Source organism: Theropithecus gelada, chromosome 7b (genome assembly GCF_003255815.1).
Source record: "Theropithecus gelada isolate Dixy chromosome 7b, Tgel_1.0, whole genome shotgun sequence".
In the NCBI taxonomy this organism is placed as follows: domain Eukaryota; kingdom Metazoa; phylum Chordata; class Mammalia; order Primates; family Cercopithecidae; genus Theropithecus; species Theropithecus gelada.
Window position 1 is genome coordinate 51,597,747 of NC_037675.1, and position 12,219 is coordinate 51,609,965.

Sequence of the window (12,219 nt, forward strand, 5' to 3'; positions counted from 1 at the left end):
TGGCCTATTTTATATACTATTTATACTTTATCTGAAGTCATCGAAGTAGCATTTCTCCCCTCAACATCAGGACTAGCCACTGATGTTGAGTGTCCAATGTAAAACTCTGCTGTATAGTTAGTCAGTGCATTCCCTTTGCTCCTTCTAAGCACATAGAGGTTACAAGTGATTAACTACAGTTAAAAATGTCTACACTTATTTTTCTTACAAACAAAAATTATGTTCTCAATGTCCCCTATACTCTTGTCCACATATTCAAAATCTGACAATCCAAATTTTAAAATAATAATAATAATAATAATGTTTTTCTGGCTAGGCACGGTGGCTCATGTTTGTAATCCTAGAACTTTGGGAGGCCAAAGCAGGCGGATACTTGAACTCAGGAGTTTGAGACCAGCCTGGGCAACATGGTGAAACCCCGTATTTACGAGTTAAAAAAAAAAAAATCAGTCAGGCATGGTGGTGAGTGTCTGAGTGTCTGTTATCCCAGCTACTGGGCAGGCAGAGGTGGGAGGATCCCTTGAGCTCACAGTGGTAGAGGCTACAGTTGAGCGGTGATCACACCACTGCACTCCAGTCTGGGGGACAGAGTGAGACCCGCTCAAATAAATAAATAAATACATGATAATGATGTTTTTCTTAGGATCTCATTTTAGTTCAAACAAGTATTTAACATGAAATGTTTAAACTACCAAATTTTTCACGTTCCCTTTTCAGCACTTAAGGCAACTTCAGGGTTTTTCTTTGTAGAATTACATATGCTTTCCCCGCAGAATACTTCTAATTGAAATAAGTATTATTATTTGAAATCTCGGCCGGACACAGTGGCTCCCGCCTGTAATCCCAGAACTTTGGAAGGCTAAAGCGGGTGGATCACCTGAGGTCAGGAGTTCCAGACCAGCCTGGCCAATATGGCAAAACCCTGTCTCTATTAAAAATACAAAAATTAGCTGGGCATGGCGGCAGGCACCTGTAATCCCAGTTACTCAGGAGGCTGAGGCAGGAAAATCGCTTGAACCCAGCAGGTGGAGGTTGCAGTGAGTCGAGATTGCGCCATTGCACTCCAGCCTGGGCGACAAGAGCGAAACTCCATCTCCAAAAAAAAAAAAAAAAAGAAAAAGAAAAAGAAAAGAAAAAAAATCTCAGGTAACATAAACCATAAATGTCTTGAGGGCAACTATGGCGTCAACATCCCTACATCGCCCACATGTGTAGATTTGTGTCTTGCACATAGTAGGTATTTAATAAGGCTAGAAACTTTTGGCTTTAAGTTAAAATTTAAAATTTCTATTTTTTTTAATTTTTATTTTTAAAGAGATAGAGTCTCACTTTGTCACCCAGACTGGCTGGAGTGCAGTGGCATGAGCACAGCTCATCTCAGCCTTGAAATGCTGGGCTCCAGTGATCCTCCCACTTCAGCCTACGTAGGAGCTGGGACTATGGGCACACACCACTGTGACAAGCTAACTTCTAATTCTTTTAACTTTTAATTGTTTTAACAACTGAAAGAGCCAGTGACTCAATAAGTTAATATCAGCAAATTCTCTTTCTAAAAATTTGTATAAATTTAGGGGATACAAGTGCTTTCTTTTTTTTTGAAACGGAGTCTCGCTCAGTCACCCAGGCTGGAGTGTAATGCAGTGGTGTGATCTCAGCTCAATGCAATGTCTGCCTCCTGGGTTCACGTGATTCTCCTGCCTCAGCTTCCCGGTTTCATGCGATTCTCCTGCCTCAGCCTCCCGAGTAGCTGGGATTACAGGCACGCAGCACCACTCCTGGCTAATTTTTGTATTTTCAGTAGAGACGTGGTTTTGCCATGTTGGCCAGGCTGGTCTTGAACTCCAGACCTCAGGTGATCCACCTGTCTCAGCCTCCCAAAGTGCTGTGATTACAGGTGTGAGCCACCGTGCCCAGTCTGAGTACAGTTTTGATACAGGAATATATTACTTAGAGGTGAAGTCTGGGCTTTTAGTGTAACCATCATCCAAATAGTGTACATTGTACGTAATAAGTAATTTCCCATCCCTCACTCTACTCCCACTCAATTCAGCTACATTTAACATATCATTAATTTAGCTACAAATATAGCTAATGTGTTACATATTAGCCATGTATTTTGCTATGTTTGTAGCTAAACTTAATGGGAATGTACATCCTAGATGCTTAAATATATCTTGGGCAGGGTGGCTCAAGCCCAATCCCACACTTTGGGAGGCCTGAGGGGTGGATCGCTTGAGGTCAGGAGTTCGAGACCAGCCTGGCCAACATGGTGAAGCCTCCTCTCTAACTAAAAATATAAAATTAGCCAGCCATCGTGGTGCATGCTTGTAATACCAGCTACTTGGGAGGCTGAGGCAGGAGAATCACTTGAACCTGGGAGGCAGAAGTTACAGTGAGCCGAGATTGCGCCACTGCACTCCAGCCTGGGTGATAGAGTGATACTCTGTCTCAAAAAAAGAAAAAAAAAATATGTCCAGAAACAAGAACAGGTGAATGTGTAATTAAATACACACATTCATGAGAAGTCTTGTATTACATTATTGTCATATGTCAAGCATTACACTACAGGTTGGGAAAACAGCTATGAAAGCTGTAACAGGCATCTTCAGCCAGTTCCAAATATGATGGAACAATCTAGTATTTTATAAAACTCTACTGCTAATCTAAAAATATAAGTCCAGACCAGGCAGAGTGGCTCATGCCTATAATCCCAATGCTTTTGGAGGATGAGGCTGGAGAATCACTTGAGCCCAGGAGTTCCAGACCAGCCTGGACAATATAGGGAGACTCTGTCTCTAGGAAAATAGTAATAACTAGGCAGGTGTGGTGGTGCACACCTGTTGTCCTAGCTATTTGGGAGGCTGAGGCAGGAGGATGGCTTGAACCCAGGAGTTGAAAGTTGCAGTGAGCTATGATCACATTACTGCACTCCACTCCAGCCTGGGTGACAGGGCGAGATCCTGTCTTAAAAAAATAATAATAATAAAAGCATTTTTCTAGCACATAGATTTTTTAAAACCCAACCTGATAATCTGTCTTAACTATTAAATACATTTACATTTACTGTAATTACTGATATGCTTGATTTCTACCATATTATTTTATGCTATCTAACCTGATTTTCTAAGGTTTCTATCTCCTCTTTCTTCACTTATTGAGTTTTCTATGTTCTTTTTTCTCTTCTCTACTGAATTGGAAGTCTATTTCCATCTTGTATTTAGTTTTATTTACTCAGATGGGATGCACTGTACATCTTGAATTTGATGTCTTTTTGTCAATTCTCGAAAATTTTTAAGTACTCTCTCCTCAAAGGATCGCCTCTTCTCAATTTCTTTGTAACAGCTATGAGAGATAGGCTGGAATCTTCTCAGTTTTCTTTTCCATGTCTTATTTTATTTTATTTTTGAGATGGAGACTCACTCTGTCACCCAGGCTGGGGTACAATTGTGTGATCTCGGCTCACTGCAACCTCTGCCTCCCAGGTTCAAGCGATTCTTCTGCCAGGCTGATCTCACTATGTTGCCCAGGCTGCCCAAGCAACATAGTGACCAACATGTTGCTCACTATGTTGCCCAGGGCCCAGCAATCCACCCACCTTGGCCTCGCAAAGTGCTGAGATTACAGGCATGAGCCACCCTGCCCAGCCTCAATGTGTATTTATTTTTAAAAGATTCTTAAAAATTATCCAGGTGCAGTGGCTCACACCTGTAATCCCAGCACTTTGGGAGGGCAAGGCGGGTAGATCACTTGAGGTCAGCAGTCCAAGACCAGCGTCGCCAACATGGTAAAATCCCATCTCTACTAAAAATAGGAAAAAAGAAAATCAGCCAGCCATGGTGGCACATGCCTGTAATCCCAGCTACTTGGGAGGCTGAGGCAGGAGAGTCACCTAAACCCAGGAGGCGGAAGTTGTAGTGAGCTGAGATTGCACCACTGCACTCCAGCCTGGGAGACAGAGCGAGACTCTTAAAAAAAAAATTTTTTTTAAATAATTATAAACCAATAATTGCTTAGTGTCAGTAGTCACTTTGTGGTCAAATTACCTGATTTTTAGTCTCGCTAATTTATTTGAATTAGAGGGGGTGGGGAGGGAAGGAAGGGAGAGAGAAGGAGAGAGAAGACAGACAGACAGAGAGAGAGAGAGAGAGAGAGAGGGAGAGAGATTGAAGCAGGATCCAGAAATGTCTGGCTCTACTTTTTCAGTTAATTTGTTAGCTTACAGCTCCTAAACCAAGCTGGTGGTATACATTCAAAATCTAAGCACTTCGAGGGATTCCAGATTTTTGGGAAGATTCCTCCTACTCCCCACCACCAAAATAGACAAAGTTCCTTAATACTTCCCAGTGCCAAGGGGAATTTTTTTTTCCAGACTTCCTTTCTTCTGAGGGTATAGCCTTTCAAGAGTCTCTAGGGGGCCTTACTTAAGAGTCTCAGTTCCAACTTTCTATCTTGTATACACCCAAGATTTCTTTTTCAGCACTTGAGTGGCAATTAAAATACAAGTCCCTAATGTCCTATATCTTGTTTTGTGTGGTGGATATGGTTTGTACAATTACCAAAATTTACTAAGCAATTAAGATCTATATATTTTATATGTGAGTCACACATAAATTAAAAATATAACTCAAGCCTCTCAGTTATTAAAATTAGCAAACCATCCCCACCTCTCCAAGTCAGCATTAGCACCAACTCCTTTTAGTATGAATTTTAATTTTGTTTTTGTTTTTTGCCCTGGGATGCCTCTTACTTTCCCTTACTCTCAGCTATATGTACTTCAAGGATGTTTATCATATTTCCTCCAGACTCTTATTAGTATTTTGTAGTGTGAAGGTTACCAAATTCTCTACACTAGTGGTTCTCAACCAAGGGAGATTTCGCCCCCCGAGGACATCTGGCAATGTCGACACATTTTTGGTTGTCACAATTAGGAGAATGAGTCAAGGCTAGGGATACTGTTAAACATTCTACAACGGCCAGGCATGGTGGCTCACGCCTGTAATCCCAGGGGAGGCCAAGGCAGGTGGATTACCTGAGGTCAGGGGTTTGAGACCAGCCAGGCCAACATGGTGAAACCCCGTCTCTACTAAAAATACAAAAAATTAGCCAGGCGTGGTGGCAGGTGCCTGTAATCCCAGCTACTCAGGTGGCTAAGTCAGGAGAATCGTTTGAACCCGGGAGGCGGAGGTTGCAGTGAGTCGAGATGGCGCCACCGCACTACAGCCCAGGTAACAATGTGAGACTCCATCTAAAAAAAAAATGCAAAAAATTATACAATGAACTGGACAGTCCTCCACAATAAATATTATTTGGCTCAATATGTCAATAGCATCAAGACTGAGAAACCCTAATCTAGACCAGCATAAGCCATTACAACTTTATTGTAGAAATGTTTGAGTTTTGCACCTTTGTGTTTCACACAGTCTAGTTATCACTTGCTATGAAAACATCTTGCCTGAAAGTTTACTCTAGAATTCCCCATAGGAGACATTTTCCAAATTGAAAAAGGGGAAATTGTAACATCTATGTCTTCGTCTTTTACATCTATATGGTGCTAACAGATACAAACTGCTGTTAGATTAACATGTCAAAATTAATTACAGAACAAATTTTTAAAGTTTAGAGCTATATATATACACACACACACATTTTTTTTCGAGACAGGGTCTTGTTCTCTCCCCTAGGCTGCAGTACAGTGGTGCAATATGGCTAACTGTAACTTCAGCCTCCTGGGCTCAAGGGATCTTCCCACTTAAGCCTCTCTAGCAGCTACAACTAAAGGCGTGCACCACCTGCCCAGCTAATTAAAAAAAAAAAATGGTAGAGATGGCATCTCACTATATTGCCCAGGCTGGTCTCAAACTCCTGGGCTCAAGTGATCCTCCCACCTCAGCCTCCCAAAGCACTAGGATTACAGGCACGAGCCACTGTGCCTGGCCTAGAGCTAACATTAAGAGTCTCAGAGACTCTTTTAAAAATGAGAAGTTTATCTAATGCAAATATTTAACAGATCATAACTTTATATTCCAATCTAATGTTCACCAGTAAATTACTGCCCAAAATGCTCTGGCTAAGCAATGAGAAGTCAACCTGGGTGCCCTTTCGTAGTTACTGAAATTTAAGGACACCATCCTGGGAAACACACCCCACTGAAAGTGTTGCTTCAACTATCTTTTACTATCTACTACTGCCTGATGTGCTTTCACTGCAATACTAAGGGCATTTATGGTTTAGTATACTGGTTGCAAGACAAATGAGACAAGGCAAGACTTAGGCTTCAAGCTGTGGAAAAGTCTTGATCTTGGCCAGGCGCATTGGCTCACTGCTGTAATCCCAGCACTTTGGGAGGCCGAGGCAGGAGGATCACGAGGTCAGGAGATTGAGACCATCCTGGCTCTTGATGAAACCGTCTCTATTAAAAACATAAAAATTATCCCAGCACCTGGGGAGGCCGAGGCAGGAGGATGATGAGGTCAGGAGATCGAGACCATCCTGTCTCTCGATGAAACCGTCTCTATTAAAAATACAAAAATTATCCCAGCACTTGGGGAGGCTGAGGCAGGAGGATCACGAGGTCAGGAGATCAAGACCATCCTGGCTCTCGATGAAACCGTCTCTACCAAAAATACAAAAATTATCCCAGCACTTTGGGAGGCCGAGGCAGGCATATCACGAGGTCAGGAGATCGAGACCATCCTGGCTAACACGATGAAACCCCGTCTCTACTAAAAATACAAAAAATTATCCGGGCGTAGTGGTGGGTGCCTGTAGTCCCAGCTACTCGGGAGGCTGAGGCAGGAGAATGGGGTGAACCCAGGAGGCCGAGCTTGCAGTGAGCCGAGATTGCACCACTGCACTCCAGCCTGGGTGACAGAGCAAGACTCCATCTGAAAAAACAAAAAACAAACAAACAAACAAAACCACAAAAATTAGTTGGGCGTCATGCCGCGTGCCTGTAATCCCAGCTACTCAGGAGGCTGAGGCAGGAGAATAGCTTGAACCAGGGAGTCGGAGGTTGCACTAAGCTGAGATCGTACCTCTGCACTCTAGCCTAGCAACAGAGCGAGACTCTGTGTCCAAAAAAAAAAAAAAAAAAAAAAAAAGTCTATTGATCTTATTTTTATTATTTAATATTTCAGGTTATAATAAGGAACAGAGAATAACACAATGAATATCCAGTTTCTTCTCAAACAGCTTAAGAAATAAAGCATTACCAATATGATAGAAGCCTCTGTAGAACTCTCAAGATCCCATTCTCTTCCCTCCCCAGAGGTAATCACTCTCCTGAATTAGGTGTTTATCACTCCCCTGCTCGTTTTTATTTTCATACTACATGTGTAATCTGTAAGTAACATATGGTTTTGCTATACTTGTTTTAAAACTTATACAAATGGTATCAAACATATCTTCCCCCGAGAAACCCAAAAACGTATCTTCTACAACTTCCTATTTGTTATTAATAATTTCCTGCACTTAATAACTATAGGAATCAAGAGGCGAAGCGAAAGTAATTGCTGAATTAGTCAGTTTTTCTCTCTTTAAAGAGAGAAATCTGTGATTGGGTTGAATTTGTCCCCAAATGCACCTGCCTACAGTGCTGTGCCCGTTTCTACTACATGCCAAAGAAACTGGTAACTGAAATTCACACCCGTACAGCCAAAGACAGGAGAGTTCACTAATATCCACAAGCCCAAAGTCCAGTTCTACCATATGAAATCCAGTGGTCTAAAAAGTTTTCCTCAGGCTTCTATGAAAGGGTGGTAACTGAATACAGGCAGTGAATTCACTGCAACTATTTTTACACAGAATTCACTATGCTCACTTCGTTTGCTTTCCAAGGAATATTAATAGCAGTAATAGAAACCAGATTTGACCAGTCTATTTTCAGATATAAAACATCACAAGTTTGCTAAAGCAGATCACCGAAAACATAAAAGCCCTTATTTATAAGTGAGTGAAAGAAAATAATGGCTACATATTTTTATTCCTTCTATTTCAGAAGGTAAGTAGAGGAGTGAAAGAGATAAGAGTAAAAACATTAGCTGAGTTTTAATAGTTCTTCTAAGGATTCAAACATGCTGGTCTCAGAATGGTACATTAGAGTCAGATTTAAACCAGGACGCTCCCCTAAGGGAGACAGCTGACATGATTATTGCTCTCTTCACAGATACACAGTCAAGTCTGCTGACATTTTTTACCAGGCTAGTTCAGCAGCTGTTACAGAGAAAGCAGATATCTAGTGCTCAGAAGATTCATGGAGGGATGGACTGTAAATGCAGGGTGAGAGTACCTCAAAATACACTGCTGATTAGGCCTAACAAATGGCTTGCTCAGGAAAAAAGGTGAACACTAAACGCATTACCAAAGAAGGAAAAAAAATTGGTTTGTGTAGTATTAAGAATAATCTACAGATCAAGTCTAGAAAATTTTTTATCTTGGTGTGTGTGTGTGAGACGGAGTTTTGCTCTTGTTGTCCAGGTTGGAGTGCAATGGCGTGATCTCGGCTCACTGCAACCTCCACCTCCCAGGTTCAAGCGATTCTCCTGCCTCAGCCTCCCAAATAGCTGTGATTACAGGCATGTGCCACCATGCCTGGCTAATTTTGTATTTTTAGTAGAGATGAGGTTTCTCCATTTTGGCCAGGCTGGTCTCAAACTCCTGACCTCAGGTGATCCACCCACCTCACAGGTGTGAGCCGCCATGCGAAAAGTCTTTTATCTTTAAGAATAAAAGATGTGGCCGGGTGTGGTGGCCTACGCCTGTAATCCCAGCATTTTGGGAGACTGAAGCATGTGGATCACCTGAGGTCCGGAGTTCAAGACCAGCCTGGCTAACAGGAGAAACCCCGTCTCTACTAAAAATACAAAATTAGGCCGGGCGCGGTGGCTCAAGCCTGTAATCCCAGCACTTTGGGAGGCTGAGACGGGCGGATCATGAGGTCAGGAGATCGAGACCATCCTGGCTAACACGGTGAAACCCCGTCTCTACTAAAATACAAAAAAAACTAGCCGGGCGAGGTGGCGGCGCCTGTAGTCCCAGCTACTCGGGAGGCTGAGGCAGGAGAATGGCATGAACCCGGGAAGCGGGGCTTGCAGTGAGCTGAGATCCGGCCACTGCACTCCAGCCTGGGCAACAGAGCCAGACTCCGTCTCAAACACAAAACAAAACAAAACAAAACAAAACAAAAAAATTAGCCGGGCATGGTGGCACATGCCTGTAATCCCAGGTACTCAGGGGGCTGAGGCAGGGGAATCGCTTTAACCCAGGAAGCAGAGGTTGCAGTGAGCTGACATGGTGCCATTGCACTCCAGCCTGGACAACAAGAGCGAAACTCAATTTCAAAAAAAAAAAAAAAAAGATGTAAGTTGTTCTTACTTTGCCCCATACCCTTGTAGCAAGGACTCTGATTGTTACCATGCTGCTTTCCACTTCTATCCTCAAAGTAGAGTCCCTGAGTACAATAAGGCCCAAGAAAGAACAAAAGAAGTAGAGAAGAAGCAAGGTGAGATGCCAGGTCTAGGAGTGTGTTTCTAACAGGTTTTAATGGTGCTGGAGGCTATTATCCTTAGCAAATTAACACAGGAACAGAAAACCAAATACCACGTGTTCTCACTCATAAGTGGGAGCTAAATGATGAGAACACATGAACACAAAGAAGGAAACAACAGACACTGCAGTCTACTTAAGTGGGGAGGGAGGGAGGAGGGAGAGAAGCAGAAAAGATAACTATTGGGTACGGGGCTTAATATTTGGGTGATAAAATAATATGTACAATAAGCCCCATGACATGTGTTTACCTATGTAGAAACCTTCACATGTACCCCCAAACCTAAAAGTTTTTTTTTTTAAGTTTTAAGAATCAATCAAAATACAATGTTGTAATGTGCTTATTATCTAATTAGTTAATACACTGATCAATAATCTTATATAAAATTAAAGCCAAAAGACTTTGGAATCACAAGAATAACTGGCCAGAGAGATTTTAAAAAATTCAGGCAAGTTGTTTTTGTCATGAGTGATAGCTAGACAAAAAGGCTAAGGTAGCATCACAATAAAGCTGTCATGGAGATTTCAGATTAGAGTTGTAAGGGAGTCTAGATAATTATAAATGGACCGGCACTAAGGGCCATGATGTAGCAATGACCAATAAATGCACTGCAAAGGGAATTCAACAACATGTTGGGAAAGAGAGCAAACGAAAATTCAGTGCAAAGCAGACTGGCTCTGAAATGGTGCTTACTAATCACCAAGTCAGACCCACCCCCAGGTTCACACAGGTCAGGACTGTATTTACACTCCTTATCACTTTTCCTTACCTAAGTATATCACTGATAGTAATTTCAGGGATGAATTTTTGAAGATACTTCACTGTTGCACCAAGAAAACACGCTTTATACATTTCAGTAACTCCATAGGAAAAATTCTGGGATGCCAGTTTAATCAAGCCACTGAAAACAGAGCAAAACAAATCTTTATGAGACAAAGGAATTCTTTATTACTCTAAAATACCTTTACAATTATTAGATTCTTTTTTTTATGTCATCACAAAAATCTAGGCAAAGTCAGAAAAACTACAGATTAAAAGAAAATCAAGGCAACGAGTGGTGGCTCACGCCTGTAATCCCGACACTTTGGGAGGTCAAGGCAGGCAGATCACTTGAGGTCATGAGTTCGAAACCAGCCTGGCCAACATGGCAAAACCCTGTCTCTACCAAAAATACAAAAATTAGCCAGGCATGGTGGTGCACGCCTGTAATCCCAGCTAATCAAGAGGCTGAGGCAGGAGAATTGCTTGAACCTGGGAGGAAGAGGTTGCAGTGAGCTGAGATCGTGCCACTGCACTCCAGCCTGGGCAACACAGAGAGACCCTCTCTCAATCAATCGATCGATCAATGAAAATCAACTTTTGGCCAATATAAGAAGCAAACCTCATCAGCTCAGGAGGTAAACAGAGCTGGGCATGGTGGTGTGTGCCTGTAGTTCCAGCTACTAGGGAGGCTGACATGGGAGGCTCGTTTAAGCCCAGGAGTTTGAGGCTGCAGTAGCCAATGATTGTGCCACTGCACTTCAGCCTGGGCAACAGTGAGACTTTGACTCAAAAAAAAAAAAAAAAAAAAAAAAATACAGAGGTAAACACCTTCTAAACTCAAATTCCCAAGGAGGGGTTTCAAACTAGAACTCTATAAAGCCTGCCAATATCAAGGCTCTCTAATGCAAATATTACATGCCTTCAACACACCTAAAAGGCAGTGTATGAAAGAAATGGGACATCTACCCTAGTTTTCCTTAGTCAGCCAGAGGTAAAATACTTTAGTTGTTGAGGCAGGGTGTGGTGGCTCATGTCTATAATCCCAGCACTTTGGGAGGCCAAGACAGGTGGATTGCTTGAACCCAGGAGTTCAAGATCAGCCTGTGTAACATGGCAAACCCTGTCTCTACAGAAAACACAAAAATTATCTGGGCATGGTAGCATCTGCCTGTAGTTCCAGCTACTTGGATGGTGAAGTGGGAGAACTGATCGATCCCAGGAGGTTGAGGCTGCAGCGAGTGACAAAGTAAGACCCTGTCTCAAAATTACAAAACAAAAAAACCTTTAGTTATGATTTTCAAGTGAGACTCTGCAAAGCCTAGATGCATATATGTATATATTTTTACAAGTACACGTGCCAGGAAGCTCCATCCTAAACTTTCTGTTTCAGAATCCATGGAGGGTGAAACTCAAGTATAGCTTTAAATCTAGTGATTTAAACATGAAAATCTAGTAATTTTCATGTGAAACCCTTTAGAGAGAAACATTGCTAAAAGGACCAAACAAAATACCTAATTCAAACAAAACACCTAATTCAGTTATTTCTTACAATAGTAAAGAATTTGTATCTTAGGTCAACACAATTGTACTGTTAGTTTCCTACACAAGGAAATTACTTTGGTCATCAGTAATTTCTCCAGTGGCTTACAAAATGATGGAGACTGGCTCAAAATGATTTTATTAAAATAGCCGTCTACTGATTTTGAGAGAATCTATTTTTCACCCCCAAATAAAACTGGAAAGTTAGCAATACAAGATTTAGATTGCCAGATATATGAATGACTCTTGGCCTTATCTTCTTTTCATTTTTTTATTTTTTATTGATTGATTGATTGATTGATTGAGACAGAGTCTTGCTCTGTCGCCCAAGCTGGAGTGCAGAGGCAGCGATTTCAGCTCACTGCAAGCTCTGT

General features: G+C 41.9%; 1 protein-coding gene across 1 annotated transcript in view; it reads right to left on the reverse strand.

Annotated features, from left to right (window-relative positions):
* Positions 1-12,219, reverse strand: part of L2HGDH (L-2-hydroxyglutarate dehydrogenase) — a 69,072-nt gene that overhangs the window by 9,101 nt on the left and 47,752 nt on the right. The window contains exon 9 of the mRNA XM_025392557.1: positions 10,314-10,445. Within this exon, the coding sequence (XP_025248342.1) occupies positions 10,314-10,445 (132 nt within the window). The remainder of the gene's footprint in view (positions 1-10,313; positions 10,446-12,219) is intronic.